At 38.3% G+C, this 24,865-nt stretch overlaps 1 protein-coding gene across 1 annotated transcript in view; it reads left to right on the top strand.

Annotated features, from left to right (window-relative positions):
* Window positions 1–24,865, top strand: part of LOC122788650 (uncharacterized protein K02A2.6-like) — a 67,682-nt gene that overhangs the window by 37,431 nt on the left and 5,386 nt on the right. The window contains 1 exon segment of the mRNA XM_044055547.1: window positions 14,077–14,102. Within this exon segment, the coding sequence (XP_043911482.1) occupies window positions 14,077–14,102 (26 nt within the window).

The raw sequence follows: 24,865 nt of genomic DNA on the forward strand, positions 1-24,865 counted from the left end.
CCTAACTCCCCCTCCCAAAGTTTCTAAAGTCAGTGTTACTTTCTGTATCTATTTTTCTTTCATTCAGTCACACTCTCTCCCTCTGACCTTAAAAGTATTATAGCCTCCTAATTATACCTTGCCTTTCCTTTGGCAAGACTTTTATCCTCCAAACAGTTCTCCCAAAAGCTGCTAGTCTTGAATTTCCCCTGCAGTTTCTTACATTTTTTTTTCTTCTTTTAGTCTTACTTCTAGATAATGTATTTCTAAATGTAGTGTGGCTCACAAAAGCTTGCAAACCAAGATTTAAATTATTAAAAAAAAAAACATAAAACGGTTAACTGAAGTCATTAAAAGTGCTTCAGAATTAGAATACAGTCATAATTATAATCTTTGGAAGTTCACTTTAAAAGCCTACTTAAATGTGTATATAGTTACGCTTCCTAGAAAAAAGACCAGCTGACATGGTGTAATATAACCAATCATCTAACATTATAGCCCTGCATTTACAGAATGTGTTTCTCATGCCAGTAATTGCTATAACATGATCTCGGAAGATAATGACTGTGACAAGAATTTAGGCATAACACGAGTCGGGGTCAAAGAGAAATCTAATTAAGACACCCACTTACCTAGCATATAAACACTCCAACTGCCACCACAGTAATTGCATGCAAAGTACCCTTAAGTATAAGCAGTAGGTACATCTATGCATTCCTTAGTGTAGTGGTCTAGAAGGGTACACTGAATTTACTTGGTATGCAGACTTTCTGCCAGAAGTGATTATCATCCATCCATCTTCACATTCCTTTGATCCAAACACAATCAGTAAATGCACAAGCCAATTTGTCACATTCCCTGGATCCAAACATAATCCTTACATGCACAAGACAACAAGCAGAAACCACTACTGACCTTTCTTCCAGTCCTAACAGTAACAGATATCCTCACCTACACCAAACACACATACACATTAACATTTACCAATGTCTTTTTCCCAACATCTGGTAATTTGTTACGCCTCCCCAGCCTTGCAGCCAGTAGGGGGCCATGAATCTCCATTGCATTTCACCAGTGATCTCCATCTGCTTATTCCCCTCTCTCTTCCTGTTAGCAGCTGGTGTTCCCTTCCTTCCATTCATCATATCAACCAATGATTAGAGTCCCTTGCCTCCCTACACACAACCTGTAAAGAGTCTGACCCACACACTGTCTTCAACTTGTCTGCTAGTAACTGTCAGCCCCAGCCAGCACTTTTCTTTATCATACCAATATGTACAATACCCTGTAAACTCCCTTTCTGAGTCTGTCATGATCACAGACCAACTGTCCACCCCTCTACATCTCAGTGGCCAACAACTGTTTCCTCATTTCAATCATTCTACATAATGGCAAAATGACCAGTCTTTATGTCTGCAACCTAAGACATGTAATTTGTTATGGTCTCTCACAGGCTACTATGTGCTCTAAAAACACCAAAAATATACCAGAACCACCCGTGTTAATGAAGAGCAGAGAATGGGCATCCTGGGCATCTTCACCCTGATTGAAAAAGAAACGTTTTCCAGCAGGGTGTTAATGTACAGGCAATGCCCATTGAAAAATAAGTCTATTGCTTCAAACTAGTATATTAAGCTACCATGAAGATCAGGCAGAAGAAAGGCAAACGGTCACCAGCGCTTTGATGTTTAGCAAGCATAAATTTTAAAAAGTAAACAAATAAAAAAGAAAGAAACGTGTGTGTGTGTGTGTGTGTGTGTGTGTGTGTGTGTGTGTGTGTGTGTGTGTGTGTGTGTGTGTGTGTGTGTGTGAGAGAGAGAGAAAGAGGAAAAGTGTAAGCAAGAGAGAGAGTGAGACAACATCGGACTGCAACAGTCCATCGGTATATGTTCCCTTAACAATAAAAAGTATGAAACTCTAATGTATGACATTGATGACTGACTTTAATACTTAATGGTTTACCAGCAAATCGCCCATTCTAAAAGGACAGAGTAGTACTATGTGGCAAAATCCAGGACATTAAAGGGGTATGGGGACAGCTGCAATGCCTTGCAGTCTATATTTTTTTTCATTCATTTGTACACAGTGAAAGAGCTGAAGTGTATTAACTCAAAGTGCCTGTGACTGCTGAGGGTGTGTGTGTGTGTGTGTGTGTGTGTGTGTGTGTGTGTGCCTGTGGGTGGGCATTAAATGTTTGCATAACTTATATTTTGGGTGTAAAATACTTCCTCCAGCAACAATTACATATGCTACAGCAAGTTTGAAACATTAGATAATGGAACTATTTTTTGTCAAAAATATTTTTAAAAAGTATATAGTAATACAAACATATAAAGCAATTTAACAGATAGCTCATTCCCTAAGAGCAATAAAGCCCTCCAGGGTGAGTGTTACTAAGCCCATCACGGGGTGTGTGGGCCCTCTTGCTGTGGTTTTACACTAATAAACGCCCTTAGAAGGGCTTTATTTCTGCAATAAAACACACTCTGTTGGGTATTATTGCTTGCATAGTGATTCTTAAGAATTGTACCTTGGCAGCAAAGTATCACATCTGGCACTTTATACTAAGCTGCACCTGACTGGAATCCCCCTACAGTTCCTCCCCATGGGTCTGCCCTACCACCTTCCCCTGGCTCAGTGGCATTGCACAACCCTGTTGAAGGTACAGACAGATTATTGCATATGAACACGTATGATTGTATTCCACAGAAAAAGAAACAAGGACAGGACAAAAAAATGTCCAACTCTATTAGCATAATATCAGTAGTAGATATGCTAAGGAAACATTGGTTCTGCAGTTCACATATAGTATTTTTCGATAACATGGACCTTTAACACTAACCTATTTATCTATTACATAGCCACTAAATGAAGAAAGGTATAGCTCTTCACATGACCTTCCAAAATTCTGCTGTTAACATTGTTTTGGTTGGGTTACCAGAAAATTGCTAGAGCAGCTAAAAACAGGGAACAACATTATGTAAGACCCCCACAGAAGTCTCTGGATGTATACATTTGCATATAACTGATTCCACACAATTTACTGTTTTTGTTTATTCATTTGTATTTCTCTTTTATTCAAATAAAATGGTTCTGTTGGCATTTGATATTCCAACGCACTCAGACTGCTCCAGAGTATAAAGATAATTTGTATTTTTGACTTATTACACCAAGGAAACTATGAACAAATACTTAATATTAATTATATACCTCTTATCCATGTATCTTATAACACTGTATTACATCATCAGTGGTGTAATAGGAAGCACACACACCTTTGGTGCTGGAAGACCAGAAGGCTGTTGGTTATATTCCCACTCCAGTTGACTGGATTTATGATATTGAAGTACCGTATTGAGGGGGTGTGCTGTACTCCTGAGTGTGTTGTCCTTAGGATGAGATATTAAACCTAGGTCCCTTCTGTCTGAGTTGGTGGTAGCTTAGGAGGATATAAAAGCTCCCACACCACCTACTGAAAAAGTGTACAGGACGTTCCCCAATGCCCTTTCCAAATTTCTCCTAGTATTATAAATACCACCTTGGGTCTCGCCTGAAAAGAGGCGACTAGCCTAGTGGGAAAAATCCAGTCAACACAGGAAAATAAATAAATCTTACCTTAAGTAGATTTGCACTCCTGCATTACAGTGAAGCCAAAATGAATAAGCAAAAAAATGAATGTTTGTTGTTTACTCTCAGAGAAATTCAAATAACTATGCGCAGAAAGGTGAAAATAGTTAATAGATAACCCTAAAGAAGCAACATGTATACAATATCAGTAACAAATGACATGCAGTCAGACTTGTGACCTGGGATTGGGAATGATTTCTGAAAGTTAGCTGGAGATCCCAAGGCTCACAAAGTGAGGATCATTGTGTATTCCTTTGCTGAGGTTGGTTAGGTATGACATAATAGTTTTGCATAAGTACTTTTCCTGCATGCTGAGAAAGTTCCTTTGAGAACTAATGTGCATGTCATGATATAGTGGCATTCCATGCCATGCCTGAATTAAAGGACTGTCTTAAAATGTTTCTCAATATGTCTTCTAGTCTATTTATTCAACATAGAAGGGTTCTCTGTGACTGGATTGTCACCTCTGGGAGAGGCAAAAAGCAGATGAAAGCTATACCTTATGACTCACTTCCAGCTGTGTTCTTTTTCCTTTTTGTTTAATAAGAAAATACACAGTGAGGCTTTTCCAAAGCAACTGAACAAACCAATAATTTTTTAAACATGAAAAGAAAATATGTAAGACAAGATACACTAGACAATCTCGACGTACTGAAATGTCGAAATTCAGTACGTCGAGACCAAATAGTGGAAAGTGCAGTTAACCAAAACTACACTATGCCGAATCCACAAATGTCGAATCTGCTGCTATTCTGGTGTCACTTTCATTACGTGTGGTGCGGTTTGTGGAATTATCTGGGGTGTCAAGTAAGTGTTGTGTGTTTGAGGATAATGGGTAGGGATTTTAGTGTGTGTAAGTGTGTGCGGTGGTGTTTGTTGTGTGTTTGTATGTTTAGTCCGACCTCGGAGTTAGAATATATAAGTAGGGGAGTGGGGGGTGCAGGGGGGCAAGCCCCCTGCTTATAGGTAAGTTGAGTGTGTTTGTGTGTGTTGTTATGTTTGTTTAGTTAGGTAGGTGTATGTGCGTGTGTGGTTATGTCCTGGTTTTTGTGTGTGTGTGTGTGTGTGTGTGTGTGTGTGTGTGTGTGTGTGTGTGTGTGTGTGTGTGTGTGTGAATGGTTGCAATTGTAGTGTTCGTTATTGTGAGTTTTCGTGTATGTGGTTTTTCGACTATTCAGTCTCGAAATACTGAAATTCGACATTTCAGTATTTCAGGATTGTATAGCGAATCCGTAAGACATGGAGAATGAACCAGTTATGTAAATAGGTAGACATACTATACCCATTACAGTTGTTTTCTAAGTTTTTTTCTTTTATTAAGTTGAAAAACATATACTATGAAAATGCAGGACTGATATAAACAGCATATGTATGTGATCATCACCATATTGAGAGTAAATAAAAAAAATGTATACTTTTCTGATAAAGCATTTCAAAAATCCAGCCTGTGTTTGTAATCTTACTCCTGTTTTGAAACATGAAAAATCAGGGGCGGCTCGTGGCATCGGACTGCCGGACTGCAGCCCCCTCAGCCTTGTGGACAGTGTATAATTTAACTAATTTACTGTATTATTATTTTTTTTTTGTTTATTGTGTCCGCGGTCACTCAGCATTGTCAGCAAGCCGGTCCTCCCTGCCTCGGCAAGTACGCGCATGCGCACTTTAACCGGCTCGGGTTGCGGCGGTTTAAAATAAAAACTTTTTTTTGTTTGTTTTTGTTGCAGCCCGGTGAGGAAATTCAGGCATCAGTGTGATGCCCAGCAGTCTATGCGGTTCCAAACCGCATAGAATTAGAAGGGGTTCGGACTGCGACGTCCGCAGGCACGTACATGTGGGCTAAGTGCTGCTGATTGGTTGTCGCTCTCTTCCCGGGCTTTATGTGCTGGGAAAAGAGTGAGAATTAAACAGTTTCACTTGCGAGTCGTGACTGACAAGAGAAGGAAGGATTTTATCATTTACCTATTTTTATATATATTTTTTTTTGGGCGGCCTATATTTTGGTGCTGTTGCTGTGCTGAAGAAGAAGTGAAGAAAGAAGGAGAAGAAGAGGAAGAAGACCAGAGTAGAATACAGTGAGTATTACCTAGATATTTCTCCAAGGACAGACAGCACATTTGGTGGAGCACAGTCTACAGAGACTTTTACAGAGTTTTTTTATTTATTGCACCCTGATAACCTAAGTGGACTGGTCAGTGACCCTTTTCACTCATGACCGGTGCTCCAGAGGAACAACAGTATATAATTTTATTCTAAAAATGTATCTTATATATGCCAGTTAATGTAATGTTACATAAGTTACTTTACAACATAAGCAGCAGAAAACAACATATTTGCAGAGACAAGTTAATTTAAAAGACAGAATGTTCATAGTTTGAACACTATCAATATGTATAGATTTATATAGCCATCTATTTATCTCTCTTTCTCTCTCTCTCTCTCTATCTATCTATATATATATATATATATATATATAGAGAGAGAGAGAGAGAGGGATTCCAGTTGCCTGATCAAAGATTGCTTTCGTTGATAGGTGGAAGTACCATGTTTTTTTGGTTGAACATCCAGTTTATCTAACATATTTTTTGTCAGGTGTGTGTGTGATTGAGAATGTGTTTGAGTTGGGGTTAGAGTAAGAGTTAGGTAAGGGGCTCAATTAAGTGTATTTAATTGTGAGTGTTTACTGTTAGGGTGAGGTTAGGGGATACATTTAGTGTGTGTGTGTGTAAAATGCCCCAGTTGTCTAAGTTTATAACAATGATATTTGAAATTTGTCCCTATTTTTGGGACTGTATTTCCCCATTATTGGCTTTGTCCAGGTATTTGTGCTAAGGTTGAGAGTTATCTATGGTGAGAACTGTATTTATTGAATGTTTGGGGGCTGTATTCCCGCCCCAGTACTGGCTTTGTCCACATGTTTTTTGCTAAGAGGTTGAGAGCTATAGTGAGAACTGAATTCACTGAATGTTTGGGGGCTGTATCCCCCCCCCCCATTATTGGCTTTGTTCAGGTGTTTTGTGCCAAGAGGTTGACAGCTATGCTGAGAACTGAATTCACTAAATGGTAGCCATTTAAGTTTATCTAACTCTCTTTTACAAAACAGGTGATTTGGCATAGTGGTATGTTTCTCTGACTGTTTTGCACAGGGTCCCCTGGGTTAAAGACGTGGCAGTGAAATGTATGGTGGTAACACAGCATTTTATTCTAGCAACTTTCCAACATTATACAAGTAATGTTTAAAATGTGTCCCTGGTTGTCTCCCCCCCCCCAATAAATTTGAGTCTGCTTGCATTAATAGCACAACAGGTAGTGTACTTACATTTGATGCAGAAGGCTGTGGGTTCTACTCCCACAGTAGATAGATGCATTGCTGATACTGTACTGTGTTGTAAAGTGGGTGGATGCTGCAGTCTTTTTGGCAAAGATACCTAGAGTAGTAACTATGAACCTGTTATCAGTTTGCCATACAGTCCCTATTGCGATATTACTAGCTTATTGTTTTTTTTAATGCATGCAACATAGGCAATTTATTCCTCAAGGGCAGCAGGCACTTTATTTGTAGATGAATAAACAGTGACATATAAAGTTGTTTGCTAGCAGCAACCTCTTCATTGTTACAGATTTCTTTAATGTGGAATTATTTAGATGACTTTTACTACTTCAGAGATTGTGCATATTTACTGATACTGGTGGACTGTAGAAGGTTGAGTAGACTTTTATGATGGAAATGTTCTGAATTGGGTAGTTTTGTCATTGGTGCATGCATTTTGTTTCATTGTTTACTGGAAAAATCTTCAAAACAATAAATTTAAAATGCCGTCTAACAACTGTACTGTATTGTACAAGGAATATAATTTAGTAGAATCAGGAAGGTGTATCAAAGAGCACATGTATGTTTCATGTGCAAGGGGCCTATGATTTGAAAACAGCCCAAAGTTAATCTTTATCTGCCACTGGCAAAATGTATTTTCTTTGAAGGTGGGTTTCAATGCTGTTTCATTGTGCGTTTCAAGGGCAGAGAAGTTTTTAATGCTAAGCCTGTTTTCATTGAGAGACTGCGTTGCTTTGTTTAGCAGATGTCTTAGTGTTTGTGCTGTAAAATGCAAAATAAAACTTTCAAATGAAATCCAGATCATCATAGAAGTAAAGCAGTATGCACATTAGTGTTTATGGTAAATGGAGTGATATAGCCAAATAATAGATCATTGGAATGGCTGCAGGGGGGGAGGGCTCCATTCGACCATAATTTTGTGAGGGGGAAGGGTGGCAAACTCAGACAGCCCCAGCTGAACTATACCTCCCAAATGTCCAGATTTTCACAGAATGAATAGATTTTTGCTTCTTATTTTTGGTTTGTTCCTCATATTTGTGGTTTTCTGGAAAATCATTTAGGAATTAAGTCACTAATGACACTGAGTTTCAGACTTCATAACCTTCAGAAAAATGCATGCTGAAGTAAGACCTGTTCTATCAACTGTCTCAGTTTATACAAGAGCAATTTTTAGTGCTGTTTATGTTCCCCCAATATATTTGGCCTTGTCCAGATTTACTGCATTAACAGGTTGAGAGGTACATACAAATAAATTGCTTTATAGAATTAGGCATAGCCAAACCTCTCAACTGTCCCCGAATTTGGCTCAAAATGTTGCTCTTCCCCTAATAATCCCTCCGCAAAATAGCAATTTTGGAAGAAAACATGGAGAGTTTACAATTTAGAAATAACTGTAATGATCAGAGTTATAGATTACTTTTATTTCAGAAATGCATGTAGATTCTTTTATTTTGTTAGCTGCTCAAGTTAGCAGTACTATTATTAAAAAATGTCCCTTCTTTGACAGGTTCCCAGCTGTATTGTGTGGCTATTTTATATTTTTGCATCACATTTTTGGTCCATTTTTCATAAAATTGTGTTTTTTTGGCAAATTAGTGACAAATCATTAAAGACTGAAGTTGGAAAATAATGACAGACATTTGAGTTTCAGATTTCATACCATTCAGAAAATTCATACTAATGCAAGACCTATTCTATTATCTTTCTAAGTTTATAAGAGCAATATTTAAAAATTGTCCTTATTTATGGGCCTTTGTCCCACTTCTTTGTATGGCTTTGTCCAGATTTCTTGCTATGAGGTTGAGAGGTATGACAAATGTGTCAGGGCCATCACAGTCAGCCAGAGACATTTCAAATTGTGATATACTTGTTGCACCCCATTCCCCCATGTAGTGACTCTGGATGTGTCGAAGCAAGGCAAGGAGTAGTTATGCAGTGTAAATGTGCAGAGTATCCCCCCCATCCAAGGTAGACACAAGTACTAGAGTGGCTTTTCATCTGTCCTTGATTTTTGCAGAATGGTCTGGTTTCTGTCATATTTTTTGTACTGTTGATTTATGCTTATTACTCAAAGTGCCTGTTGCTCTGTGTTTAAGTAGCAAAACTTTAATGACCATCAGGTAAGCTTGGCTGAGATTGTAAGATGCAAGTAAGCTTTAATAAGCATACTGTTAAAGAATTGCCAACATCGAAAGCCTTTCTGTTGTTGCCATGTAGAGAATACTTAACTAGATAATGTATAAGCCTTGGGTATTGAAATGCATATGACAGTATTTGTAATAAAGGACAGGATTACATTATTTTAAGAAGCTCATTACACGTGGAGACTTCCAGTCATCTCTGCAGGCTTTACCCGTAAACTAAACAGAATGCCAATCGTGTGGTCCATAACCTGTACAGTAATCCTTTTAAGCAATGTATCTTGAGCTTATTTCTTGTTTGCTTTTCATTTTTTACTTTGATCATGGTTTCCCCATGAAACAAGTAGATAGTTGTCAGGCAGCAGGTCTTTTTTTGGATAAGAAACATTTTTACAAGTGGGGGCATCAGAGATTTCTACTTTCAGCATGTTACTTGGTACTTTAATAAAGCTGAATATAAATTATAATTAGAACTACAGTCCAAGACGTGGTTTGAGTTGAGTGCTGCTTGTTTTTCTTATACTTGATTTTGACTGGCATTCCATTAATGTATTTAAAAAGTAATTTATTTTTTTATGCCTCACAACCTTTTTGTTTCCATCTAGATATTAAGTAAGCTGTCATGCAGCCAATGCATTGAAATATTTTTATTCTTCTACACTTCATTTTGTCTTGATTGGACTCTCATAATGACGGTTTGGCACCCAGGGTAGTGTATTTAGTTAGTTTTTGTGGTTTTGAGCATAGCTCCTCCCCTTTCTGGTTGACCACACCCCTTCCCATTGACCCCACCCATTCAGCTGTCTCCTGCAGCCCCCCTTTGATTTGAAGTCACCAGCCGCCACTGTGAAAAATAGATTTTTATGAATGTATGTACATATTTCAAAGAGGAAGAGCAAATGTTTCTAGAATAAACAAAAACACATTTCTGGTTACAAAATATTTCATCAGACTTCTTCTTACCAGCTTTAATTCTGATCCCCATCATCTTTCCTTACTTCTCATGCTGTAACTGTTCAAAAATATGGTTTACTCAAATAAACTGACACCAGCTTAGAAATGAATGCAGCTTAAACATCCCTTAGAACTGTGTCAGCACTCAAAATAGTTTAAAATACACGATAGTACCAATCAAAGGATGATTTACTGCTACAGACCCTGAATTTCTGTCACACAGAATACACAAACATGTATGTCATGAACGAAAATATTTCATTTTTATTAATTTTCTAACCAAGGAAGACTTGACAGTCATAAATACTTTTCAGGGGAACATAGGAGAAGTGGTCTGGTAAGTGACTTGCTCACAGGCAGATCTTATGTAACTGGGGACTTATGGAATCAAACCCTGCACTGCTGATGAAACTCTTATAATATTCATAGCTCAACCCTCTGTGCTTCACTACTAGAAAAACTGTGGCAAAATGCATTTCTTTTGTACTCAATTAAGTAACGTTATTAAAACATATACCACAGAATATCACTAGATAGAAAACCGATACACAGAAAAGACCTTGGAAATAATATATTAACCATAAATTATGAATAAGAATAACATCACATATGCCCTGGAATGCAGAAACATGCCTCCTGCATTCTTGCTGAGGCTGCCATTGAGATTCTGAGGGTGCAAAGTTCTACAAAGGTAGTTAGCAATTAACTAGCAGGAATCTCATGACCCAAGCTGCTACATAAAAACTTGGTCTCAGAAATGTCAGTTCCAGTACTGAAAGATTGTTTCCCAGAATATCAGCCAGGAATGCCATAAAGAGAAGTAATGAGTTGGTAACATGTATGTGGCTAAGTGTGTGCACATGCACTACATAGCAATGCTATGAAAACATCTGAGAGCCACAGTAAATGGCCTCCAGTAATGTTCAGATCTACTTTTTTACTTTAAATGGGGAGGAAGTGGACATATTGGTCAGTAGGAATAGAGGTAGAGCAAGCAGAGGAAAATACACTAGGACACAGAGAATGACAGAGTGGGAGGGGGAGGAGAGGAAGGGTTTTGGGTGTCAAGTACCCACTTTATATCTTTTTAGAGAAGGGTAGAAGGTAAGGATGTACAGGGGTGAAAGAAGGGGCACACAATAAAATGACTAATGGGTATGTGGTGACACAAAGGGAGGGGTTTGACAGTGGAATTATAAACATACAGACAGAGGGAAGACATTGATGATTTGGAGGACTGGAGGACTGGGTGACAAACAGGGGAGGAAGGTGACACCAAATGAAGGGAAACACCATGATGGAAGACAGGGAACACCATGATGGGAGATGAGACCCAGGGACATGTGACTCAGCACCCTGATCTCCCTTCTCATTGGCACCCACCCAAGGTGTTGAAGGCACAGCAAGGCAGTGCAAGGCAGATGAGCAACTCCTAAAGCTAAACAAAGACCCTCCACAGGTGGTCAATGTGGGATATCAACATCTGGTCCACCAACTACTCTTAATACCTCTTCCAAATCCCAATGGTTGACAAATTGTGACCCTGACAGTGCCATTGGAGGGAACAATAAGACTTTCTTCTGATGAGTGACTATTAAAGGCCACTGATGAAGCCACCAATACCCAGTAAGGTCACAAATGCCTATAAGGGGAATAACAGGGCAGTGATAAACCCTGCATACAAATATTTTCATGGGTTCTTCCCATCAGTGTAGAAGGTCAGGATAGCACCTTCTTAGGGAACTGAAGTAGGGCTACCACTGCTCAGCAAAGCAGGATAGGCCAGTGACATCAGATGCTGCCCTGGTAAAAATGTGCCAGGTATCCTCTTTATACTGTGGTCATGATAACAGTCCCTAATCAGGTAGTCCTCGTAGTTTCTATGTTGCAGGAAAAAAAAAAGATTTTGCTCTACCTGGGATCCTCGCCTAATAATCCAGAGAACTATGATAGATCCCTTATGGTCATGTATGTTCATATTGTTGATATATGATGCACAGCATCAGGCAGCTAGCATGACCAGCTGTGATGCCACCATTTGTGAAGAAATAATCATGACCTCTCGAGAGTCTCTGTCAGGATCGTAATTATTCATACATACCTCTCAAACTATAATTTTCTGGCAAAACTGTTATTGTACATATTATCCTTAACATACTGCTATTACTGATTATTTGTAAACCACAATAGAAATAATGATTTATATTGAAATCATCAGTGCATGGTTCATCAAGATTCAATATTTAAAACTCAATCATGCAAGACCATGGGACTCATCAAACTGACTGAATACAAACAAAAAAAATGCACATAGTATTACCATTGTTTTTGCAAGGGATAGCAAGTACCACCCATGTGGGATGTGCATAAAACTTTAAATATACAAACTCTGAGATCACACAACAGTGGGGCAAATGATTACCATACCCCACTGTCTCCTGATCTTGCAGAAACACCTTTCAAACCATCACCTCATAAGGTAAGTAAATGATAAACATATGTTGCCATTCATTTACACTCAAATAAAAACAGCACTTTACTCTAATACTGTAAGTGAATGACATACAGGAACCCCTTGCCATAACTTCTACACAACACCAGTATAAAAACATTGATGAAATGTGTGCTGATTAAATGTGTCAGAACCACATGTTGATGTCTGCACTTGAACAAAAATGCACAGCCCAAAAAACTACTGCCGGTGATATCAGTTCAGAAAGACAAGAAAGCACTCACATAGTTTTTTATACTGCAGAATAGAAGTTATTTATAACATCTTTAGAAGAGCTGTATGTGAACTAGATTTGGTTCTAGACTCCTATAATAAACAAAGTCATTAAAAGGATATAGCATTATCTGGGAAGCAGTTATGTGGAAGTGACGGTACACATAGCGTATACCATGCAGTAAGACACATACACTGTGGACTAGGATGTAGAACCATTGAATGTGAAAAAGGGGTGATGTTAGGACTAGTCTTTTTTAATTTAATTACTGAAAGCATTTTAAAGGTACATAAAAAGAAAATATGCATGGCAAGGGTATGTGTAAAACTAAACAGGTATATAATTGTTGCCATTTTATTTTAACATGTTGAAGAATAATGTAAAAATATTGGAAAATTGTTACTATTAAGTCTGCCGCTGGGATTACACATCATTAGAAAAATTATAATCACAAATTGGGTGAGGGGCAAATTGCCAGCTGGTTTGAGTGAAACAAGTGGTTAAAAAGTAGAAAATGGAGAAATATATCATTGTGATGACTTAAAAATAGTTAAATTAGATGGTAAGGCAACAAGAAAGTTTGTAGAACACTACTGAGAAATCAAAGGCTGATGCAGTGTTCAAACATAAAAGAAGTACAGTGCTACCACTCTAATGTAAATTTCTAATCCATTCATCCGTCCTCAACCCCTTTTCCCAGTTTGCACATGGGGTTGGGGTGCCACTTCTGCAGTGACAATCATCTTGAGCCAAGGTTTACACTGCTGGATTGCTGGCCCTGGCACAGGATGTAGATTTCTAATGAAAGTCTAAAAAAAACTTTCAATGACTCAAATAACATTCACCCTCAAATATGAAGTCAGCATCCCCACACCCTCTGCTACTTATATATATATCAACTGTGAAATCACACTCTCTGAAGATCTCAGGAAAAAGAAAAATCCTCAAGATAGTACAATCTCAAACTTTATTTGATCAAACCCATGAATTGCATGTTAGTGATTGACCTTTATAGTGTTGGCCACTAGTGCAGCAATGATAAGCCTGGTTCTGTCGATAGTTACAAGGTTACATCTTGACCATTACATTCAAGTCTGAATATCCCATATTTGAAACAATGTCCTTGTGATGGCAGTAGTATCAGTATGGGCACTTATGGAGTTCAGCTGCAGAATATAATCTATAATACTGCTGACATAGCTGAATCTGGCCAGACAAAACTGAAGAAAACAAGGCATATGATACATGTATACCTTTCGACTATCCCTAATTTTAAAGAAAGTCTCTATATTTTGGCCATGTTCCTTTTAAATTTTTACAGTTTCTGATAAACCACTGAAGATTCCAGTAAGTCATAATGCCAGGCATTTCAAGTTTCAAACTTTTTGTTGTAAAAAAGACATGTTGATACAAAATATGTTGTTCTATTAAATTCTTAAGTGAATTAGAGCAATATTACTAATTGTCCCCGATTTTCATCCTTTATTCGGACAATTTTAACAAAGAAGTTGAGAGGTATAAACATATCTTGCAGACAATCATAGGATGAAATAAGGTTTCATTTTTGATTTAAAATATTGCTTTGGTCATCCAGTCTTGCACTAAAGAAATATGGAAAGGGTCAGTAAAGATGTGTGGAGTTATTTCCTTATTTAAATGTTACAGATTGTATTATAATAGTCTCCTGTAAGTGGAAATAACTGCGAAAATAGACTGAAGCATTAGGTAAGCAGGGACCAGACCAAGCTCCATGGTGCAGAGGGGTAAGACCCTGACTGCACTGCAGATGACCTGTGTTCAAATAGAGGCAAGGGAGCAGGGTGTCTGGGCAGGGGAGGATGAAAGTGATCGACACTGGCTCACCCATCCTTAGGTGACTGAGGCAGGTTGACTCACTGTATTGGCAACGCCTGCAGGAAAATAAGTGTATCATCACAGCATGAAGATTCTAGCATGTCCATGATACAGTTAGATGTGTGATTTGGTCTGGAGGCTGCACATGTGTAGAAGTGAGCATGCACCTTCTGAGGCAGCCACAGCAGAGCTCTCAGGCTGGTCTACTTAGTACACTCAGTTCTCAACTCCACTGGGGAATAAATGTGTTATTACACTCAGTTCTCAACTTCTCTGGGGAATAAGTATGGTATTGCACTCAGCTTTCAGCTCCACTGGGGAATAAATGTGTTATTACACTCAGTTCTCAATTCCACTGGGGAATAAATGTGTTATTACACTCAGGTTTCAACTCCACTGGGGAATAAATGTGTTATTGTACTCAAGTTTCAACTCCACTCGGGAATAAATGTGTTATTACACTCAGCTCTCAACTCCAGTGGGGAATAAATGTGTTATTACATTCAGCTTTCAACTCCACTGGGGACTAAATGTGTTATGACACTCAGCTCTCAACTCCAGTGGGGAATAAATGTGTTATTACATTCAGCTTTCAACTCCACTGAGGACTAAATGTGTTACTATACTCAGCTCTCAACTCCACTGGAGAATAAATGTGGCATAAGGCACTTGCCAAAGGGGCAGAATAGATAAGGTAAAGATTTACTTAGTATGTTACATACCACCATGGCAGCTGATAAAGTGTTCTTTAAGCACAGAAAGAATATGCTCTTCCAATAGTCTCAGCAGCTTCAAAAAGAATTCTCTACTCTATAAACAGTTTCCAATCAAATCTGCAGATTCATGACCCTCTTCATTAGATGACAACACCACAGCCTTATGTTAAACAAGCAAAATGGTCCTCGACTAAAGAAAGGTCACAACATCTTTATAGTCCTTCTATAAACTCTTTAATTAAGACTATTTCTCTGCTTTAGCTAGTTGGATTACATCCCATTCCTCCAATTAAAATCATCACTCTTTTCCTTCTTCTGGAAGCATCATTCTCTGTCCTTGCAATAAACTACACTGAGCATGCCTTCTCGAGTATGGGAGGGAGTTCCTCTCACCTGTAAGGGATATCTAATCCACCCTCATCTTTTAAGTTGTTGTTGTTGTTGTATCTTTCAGCTTTTCCCAGTTAGGGGTTGCCACAGCAGAACTCCAATCCGCTAATGATTGGTAGTTTATTTTTACGTGCCGAGTTACCAGCCCTGACACACAACCTTCAACGAAGGTACACCCATTCACGCATGTCTCCACGCAGAAGACGCTCTAACTGAGAATCGAACCGGACAGCGTCTTACTGTGAGGCGACAATGCTACCACAGCACCACCACTGCAGGTTTACCCTCATCTTTTAAGTCCATGCTTAAAATAAAATCTATACATAATTGTTTCTGTCCTACAGATACAATCTAATCTAAACTTTTAACAGTGTATTATATTTTTAAATCTCCTTCTATTGCAACAGCTGATCTCATAACCCTTTCCCTCACCTTCCTGACATTTTACTAACTTTCTGTCCTTCGCCCTTCCTTATCCTCTTAATTTTCTCTTCCATTCTACTGCATATGTTATACATATTACTAATGTTAATGAACTCTAAAAAAAGGTTTATGTTCATTGTTAGATGTAGAACAGCAATATGTTAATCTCCAGACTACAGTCTAGGAAAATCGATATTGCCTATTTGATTGATGGGCTGTGTCTTATATTTCTTTAGCAATTAAATTGCATCCCTGATTGTTCTAAAAACAGTCCATGTGCATCAGTGCTTAATACATTTAAATAAGTAAATAAACAAAACTGCTTAAATGTGTCAGGAAATATCTACTGGTAAAAATAGCTATTTTACATCATTGCATGGAAGCAGCATTATTTTGATATAAAATCACATCGTTTCACAGTAGTGATAAAGTCTGTCAATATTCATTTTAGCATCAGTTTATTGTTTTCACTTGAACTATATATCTTTGATACTGCTTTCCTCGCCTTTTTGGATACTTAGTCAAAAGACAAAGTGCTGGTGAAATAAGAGTAGAAGTGTTGAGATAATATCCCTGTGAAATACGGAACATTCATTGAACACATTTGATGCTTTAATTACGTTTTATAATGTTCTCTAAACACATCACTAAGAACAGATGACAACAAATGGAATAACTTGTTTAACCCTCTTCCAAATCAGAAATATGATCATATAATACAAAAATTCTAAAACCTATCCATTTAGCTTAAATTCTCTTTTGTTATGGCATGTTATACACTGCAAATACACAAGAAAGGTATCTGGATATAATTTATTAGAGTAAGTACCAGTACCACACAAAATATTTACTGTTTTCACAGGATAGGTAGGAAAAATAAAACAACAAATATTCTTCATTTTAAGAAAGAAAATAAATGAAAGGAGTTGTCAAAAGATTGATGTTTATGCCAAAAATGCATTAATACTAATGTGATATGTTGAAACGAATCATGATTCACTATGACAGTTATAGAACAGAATGAAATTATAAACATAGTAACATATAATTTCTTTGCTGGAAAGAGATTACAGATAGATAAATCATTTAGTATTTGCTTCATATTTGCAAACCTTTTTTGATGGCATGGCTTTAGTAGTAAAATACAAAAGTGAAAAGAGAAAACTGGCAATTGACAGTACTAACATATATAGCTTGTATTGTATACGACAGCTGGAAGTGATGACTCATGTCTGATAATTTACACAGGTAGCAAAGAGGATTCCAGAGCCCGCAGTGGTAATAACAATCCTGCCTTAATTTATGTGATGCTGATTCCCCAGATAATAGCTATTTTCAGTAGGAACTGAAATCTACTTGAAACTATAAACCTTCTAAGAAACTAGCACAAGGAACAAATGTAATTACCAAAACAGCTCACCCTATAAGTCATTTATCCGGTCAGTACATTTACTCATCTGTCATTCTGTATTTAATCTAAGATTAAAACAAAAGTAAGAAAATCTTGGGACTCTGGGACCTTTACTGACAGTACTGTAAATGAGCAATTTGTTTATATTACTATGTTTATATGATTTTAAATGCTGGTCTTACAAAAATAAGAAAAGCGAGTGCTATAAATGAAACTTTCCCAGTACAGGTATACAACTGGTATAATTAGCATTATAGAAATAAATACACAGGGTGCGGGGAAAGTCATGCAGGTGAAGTTTGTATGACTGATGTTAGTCTTGTCATAGTCTGAGACTAGCCAATAATTTGCCAAGCCATGCTCTGCATGATTTATTATATTACACATTGGCATGAAATATAATCTTTATATGATAATGTAAAAAAATCTCATACTTGAGAAAAAATCTGAATGTCATTAACACCGTCTTTTTGCAAACAGTAATTCTGGCATCATTTTCTTTATCGGTGTCAAGAGATCAACAAAGTGTTTTTTTTGCAGTACGTTGTGGCTATTTTTATAAAAATTTAATAATAAATGGTACTCAGTAAAACAAGACTACTTTTACACAGTCATTTGTGGATATAATATATGCAGTGTGATATAGGGCAAACATTGTATTGTACATACTGTTATGAAGAGAGTGAAAAAATCTGTATCCCGAGAACCAAAAAAACCTGCTCACAGCTCTCATCTTTCCCTGATTTTATAGAATGTCCATAGTTTTGCCTCATATTTTTGTCCTGACCCTTGCAAAAGTTTTGACATAGTAAATCACTGAGGAGCAATCAGTAACGCCAGACATTTGAGTTTCATTCTTTGTATTATCCAGAAAATGTATGTTCATTACAAGAACTGTTGTTCCATTAACTTTAAATTGAATTAGAGTAATATATAAAAATTGTCCTTGATTTTGGTCCTTTGTTCTCATTTTTGACTTGGTCCTGATTTTTGAGTAAAGAAGTTGACAGTTATGCCTTCTAGTCCTGTCTGTTGTTCATATAGGTGTTAGTATTAAATCTTTCAGCATGAAAATATTTGGGACACCAGCACTCAATGAGATTATGCATATTTCACTCATGCTGAACAACACCTTCCTCATTATCCCATGAATCTGGGCTTCACATAAGTCTTAATTTGTCAACCAATACACAATGACGGCCTTCTTGTTTATCTCACCGCATTTGCATCCTACTATCCACCCTTCACTTTCTCACTAGAAACCTCAAAATAAGGTAAGAAACCTGGACACCTGAATGCAAACTAGTTGCAAGGTGCTTCCATCCTGTTCAGGATAACATCCAATATAAGATGCAGTGACACACCATTTTATAGGGATCACTACCAACTGGGAGTCACTACATACATAAGAAATGCAGAGTGAAGATTGCAGACCATATCACTACTTATGTGACCTGTCAGTTTAAAGTAATACTTCTAGTGTTTCATCTCACTTCGCAAAACCATTTCTTACTTAGGTCACGAGTTTCTCTCACCACAAGGTGCATCACCTAATATGAACTGTTTAATGTACTAAATGAAATAATTATTTGTATATTATTTTACACAAGTGGATCTGTGGGTAATTGCTTGGTGCTAATGGTGTCTGAAAATGGTCCTCTTCGATCTGTCTGTTAACCCAAATACAACAGAAATTAAGTATTTGCATGGTTATATCTATAAATAATATATTATAAGGTTGCAGATGCTTCAATCAGTGTGTCTGACAGACATCTGTTTAGTCGACTGATTTTAGTCCAAGTCAACTAAATAGATGGTGACAGATGTGCGAGATCATACAATTCTCAGGTTTTTGGAATATTTTGTGAGATCTCAGACTTAGTATAAATAATTTGCAGGGGGTGTGGGGGGGGGGCTTCCCCACTTGCCACCCTAAAAAAATTCTATTTTTTGTTGTTTTCAGTTTTACATGCGCACCTTGCAAAAAATTATGTTTTTTCTTTGTTGTTGTTTTCAGTTTTGCATGCGCCTAATCTGTTTCTGGACATATGTGCACTAACAGGTTGACATTCATGGTTTTGATATATTGTGATATCCATTTGGGACATCGACAAATATGAATGTCAATGTAAGCTAGTATAACTGTAATATGAATGCTTCTTCTTCTTTCGGCTGTTCCTGTTAGGGGTCACCACAGTGGATCATCTGTTTCCATTTCTACCTGTCCTCTGCATCTTACTCTGTCACACCAACCACCTGCATGTCCTCTCTCACCACATCCATAAACATTATCTTAGGATTTCCTGTTTTCTTCTAACCTGGCAGCTCCATCCTTAGCATCATTTTTCCAATATTGCCAGCATCCCTCCTCAGCACATGTCCAAACCAATGCAATCTCACCTCTCTGGCTTTGTCTCCAAACCATCCAACCTAAGCTGACCCTCTAATATAATGATTCCTAATCCTGTTCATCCTTGTCACAACCAATGCAAATCTTAACATCTTTAACTCTGCCACATCCAACTCTGACTCCTGCCATTTTGTCAGTGCCACTGTCTCCAACCCATATAACATAGCTGGTCCCACTACACTCTTGTAGACCTTCACTTTCACTCTTACTGGTACCCGTCTGTCACAAATCACTCCTGACACTCTTCTCCACCCACTCCACCCTGCCTGTACTCTCTTCTTCACCTGTCTTCCACACTCACCATTACTCTGAACTGTTGATCCCAAGTATTTAAACTCATTCACCTTCGCCACCTCTACTCCCTGCATCCTCACCATTCCTCTATCCTCCCTCTCATTCACACACATATATTCTGTCTTAGTCCTGAGGACCTTCATTCCTCTCCACGGTCTCCTCAACCTGTTCTCTACTCTCCCTACAGATCACAATGTCATCTGCAAACATCATAGACCACAGGGACTTCTGTCTGATCTCGTCTGACAACCTGTCCATCACCACTGCAAATAAGAAAGGACTCAGAGCTGATCCTTGATGTAATCCCACCTCCACCTTAAATGCATGTGTCACTCCTACCGCAGACCTCACCACTGTCATACTACCATCGTACATGTCCTGTACCACTCTTACATACTTCTCTGCCACAGCTCCTCTCTAGGCACCCTGCCATATGCTTTCTCTAAGTCCACAAAGTCACAATGCAACTCCTTTTGACCTTCTCTATACTTCTCCATCAACACTCTCAGAGCAAACATTGCATCTGTAATGCTCTTTCCCTGATGAAATCATACTGCTGCTCACTAATCATCATCTCCCTTCTTAACCTAGCTTCCACTACTCTTTCCCATAATGTCATGCTGTGACTGATCAGTTTTATCCCTCAGTAGTTATTACAGCTATATCATCTCTATTCTTAAAAATTGGTACCAAAACACTTCTTCTCCACTCCTCAGGCATCCACTCACTTTCCAAGATTTCATTAAACAATCTGGTTAAAACCTCCACTGCCATCTCTCCTAAAGGCCTCCATGCTTCCACAGGTATGTCATCTGGACCAACAGCCTTTCCATTCTTCATCCTCTTCATAGCTGTCCTTACTTCCTCCTTGCTAATCCATTGCACTTCCTGATTCACTATCCCCACATCATCTAACCTTCTCTCCCTCTCATTCTCTTCATTCATCAGCCCCTCAAAGTACTCTTTCCATCTGCTCAACACACTCTCCTTGCTTGAGAGTACATTTCCCTCATTATTCTTTATCATCCTTACCTGCTGCACATCTTTCCTAGCTCGGTCACTCTGTCTAGCCAATTGGTACAGGTCCTTTTCTCCCTTAGTATCTAACCTTTCATAACCTCTCCATACGCCTTATCCTTAGCCTTCACCACCTTTCTCTTCATCATACTCCTCATCAGCTTATACTCCTGTCTACTTTCTTCATCTCTCTGACAACCCCACTTCTTCTCCAACCTCTTTCTCCGTATACTCTCCTGTACTTCCTTGTTCCACCACTAGGTCTCCTTGTCTTCCTTCCTCTGTCCAGATGTCACACCAAGCAACTTTCTAGCTGTCTCCCTTACCAGCTCTACTGTAGTTACCCAGCTATTTGGTAACTCTTCACTGCCACCCAGTGCCTGTCTTAAGTCTTCCCTTAACACCACCTCACAATCACCCTTTTTCAACTTCCACCATTTGATCCTTGGCACTGCCCTCACACTCTTCCTCCACTTCTTCTTAATCACCAACATCATCCTACAGACCAACATCCTATGCCGCCTAACTACATTTCCCCTGCCTCCACTTTACAGTCTCCAATCTCCTACAGACTGGCCCTCCTACATAGGATATAATCCACCTGTGTGCATCTTCCTACACTCTTGTACATCATCCTATGAACCTCCCTCTTCTTAAAATATGTATTCACCACAGCCATGTCCATCCTTTTCACAAAATCCACCACCATCTGACCTTCTGCATTTCTCTCCTTAACACCATACCTCCCCATCACTTCCTCATTCCCTCTGTTCCCTTCACCAACATGCCCATTGAAAACCGCTCCAATCATCGCTCTCTCACCCTTGGGTACACTCACTACCACTTCATCCAGTGGCTGCATTGAATTCCTTTTGAATGCATTTTGCTCAAATTAAATTTATCAAATAAAATCCAGTTTGAAAAGAATGAATGAAATGATGGCATTTTTGTGAGATCGCTGAATACTGGAGATAATGGAATTTGTCCTTGTCTTCAGTATTCTATGATCCCAGAGTTGGAAATTTTGAGTTGGTGGGATTATGGCGGATACAGTTTCCCACTTGGCAGGATGCAGGGAAGCTTGCCTCCTACAAAAAAATACTTCATCTGTTTTAACTGTATTTGATCAGTCCATTTTTTTTGTTTTTGTTCTATAAAGAGGACTTTGGACATTTGGACATATTGAACTCCAGGGATTTACCATAATATATATATATATATATATATATATATATATATATATATATATATATATATATATATGTGTGTGTGTGTGTGTGTGTGTGTGTGTGTGTACATGATTATGTCAGTGTGTGTCTGTGTGTGCAAATGCACATATATATTTATTATAAGCATAGAGAGTTATAATAATAGCAATTCATTTTTACAATTTCCCTGCTACACTAATAATGTAATACATTAAGAAAAAATAAGAATCATGTCTAGACAGATCTGACAGCACTTTATTCACAACTGTTATTCATAAGTTCTTGATCAGAGCTGCTAAATAGTAAGAATTTCCAGTTTCAAACATTTTCAAGACCACTTAGTCCAGCATCTCTCAAATGAATAGTCCAGCATCTCTCAAATTAATACTATCATTACTGTAGATTTCTAGCAGTAGTGGGGGTACCTAACTTGCAGACTATCCAAACATTTTCATCACCATCCTCAAGTAACCATTGGTCATTTGTCTACTTTTCCCAGTGGTTTGGACAGCACCTCTCCATGTCATACACTGGGTGATCTCTGACTGGATATTTTCTGCTGAGCTACTAAATGTGAATTTTGTTTGTATAACCAATACATCCCATTTTAAATGTTGTGTTGGCCATAATGAAGGATCTCCCCATCAGCTTGTGGAATGAGAACATCTGGAGTCATTGAGAACATCGGGAGTCATGCCTGCATCCTCATTGGTTGTAGCAGTAGAGATAGCTCTCCTCTTCTGCTCACTCATTCACATTTAATGCCAGCAGCCTGGAGCTATGGATTCCATCCTCCTAACATGTGACTTGCCTACTATGCTGCTCAGTAGGTGTATAGTACGTATCCATGTCTGGTAGGAGGACAGTATATGAGACCAGCAGCTTAGACAAATTGTGCTTACAACAGTCCATAATGTAAAATAAATAAAACTCATTTCAAGTATGTTAATTATCTTGCAGTGGTTATTAATGATTCATCTTGCCTTCGTTGTACTTAAAGGCAACCAAGTCGCCTTTGTCATTTCTCCATCTATCCATTTTATGACTTGGCTGTACTGTGTGAGTAATCATATATTATTGCCAATCTACATCATGTATACTGCCTGTAGTCCATTATGCCATATTTAGTTGATCTGGTTCATAAGTTCTCATTTCTCCTGTTGCATGTTTTGCTGCAGGATTAATGCACATTTAGTGCTATAAATCTGGAAAGATTACTAAACTTTTATCAAATGACATGGAGCAGCAGGTCACAGCTTATGATGCTGGTTAATATAAACATAAACCTATACAAACCTAGACCATGACAAACACAAACATAGTGAAGAAATAGGAAGTAATTCTTATTTCTACAAAAATACAGCCACAATGACATGTTTGGCCTCAAACAAATGGCTCATAATTTGCCATGGATTCCAGTGGCTATAAAAGCAAATCCACAACACTGACTACTGCCTGACACCAGATCAACAGCAAGCAGGAGTCATTTCACAGGTTATGTACTGTCAAACTGGGGAGTTGATCACAACTATGCAAAGCACTGTTGCAATGGTTTGTTGGAACAGTAGGAGCCATCTCATGTCTTGCCATGACCCAGGTAGCCATACAAAACTCACTGCATTTACAGCTGCCAGCCATTATTCTAACAAGTAGTATCAGTCCAGTTGTGCCCCATGGTTCTCCTTTCACATAGTCTCACTTACAAACTCACACATGGACGCACGCAGAGACTTATAAATAAACTTAGACAGTCAGACAACCTATGAAGCATGCCTGATAGTGACTGACAACCACAGACAGCAACTGTGCTGGTTTCTAGTAAGTCCTTGAAAAGATAGTGACTTAATTGTAGAGCTCTAATGATCAAGAATGTTTATTATTATTATTGCAATTATAATGTGTGAGCAAAAGAAACAGCACCTGGGGAGTCAGTTTTTGGTCTCTGATGAAGGTAGTAAGCTGAAGTAACATGCAGTAATGTCTGTGCTGCAGAACATTTCAGCAGACATGCCTGAGCTGAACGGTATACTGTGTGGAAGCCAGCATGACATGAAAGTGCTTAAAGACCTTGAAGAAGAGGAAGTTGTCAGTTAAACATATGTTCAACTGCCATGCTGGGCAAAAATAGCTATGTAAAAGGAGCAAATGGATCAGGTGATATGGAGCACCGAAGGGAGCAAAAACAGTTTGAATCATGATAATCTGTGTCTTAGTGTACTGCCTGAAGTCAAAGAAAGTGAAGACGCTTTTTTTTTCCTGTAGAAAAGTAGTTTAAACAGTTGGATGAGTAACCTCTGGAGATGTGTCTAGAAGTGTAAATGTCTTACAGAGAAGGAAGGAGAAGAAAACCTGGCAATAATAATACATTTAGGCATGTGATATGCTAA

Source organism: Protopterus annectens, chromosome 14.part0 (assembly GCF_019279795.1).
Source record: "Protopterus annectens isolate FY-2018-M chromosome 14.part0, PAN1.0, whole genome shotgun sequence".
NCBI lineage: Eukaryota > Metazoa > Chordata > Ceratodontiformes > Protopteridae > Protopterus > Protopterus annectens.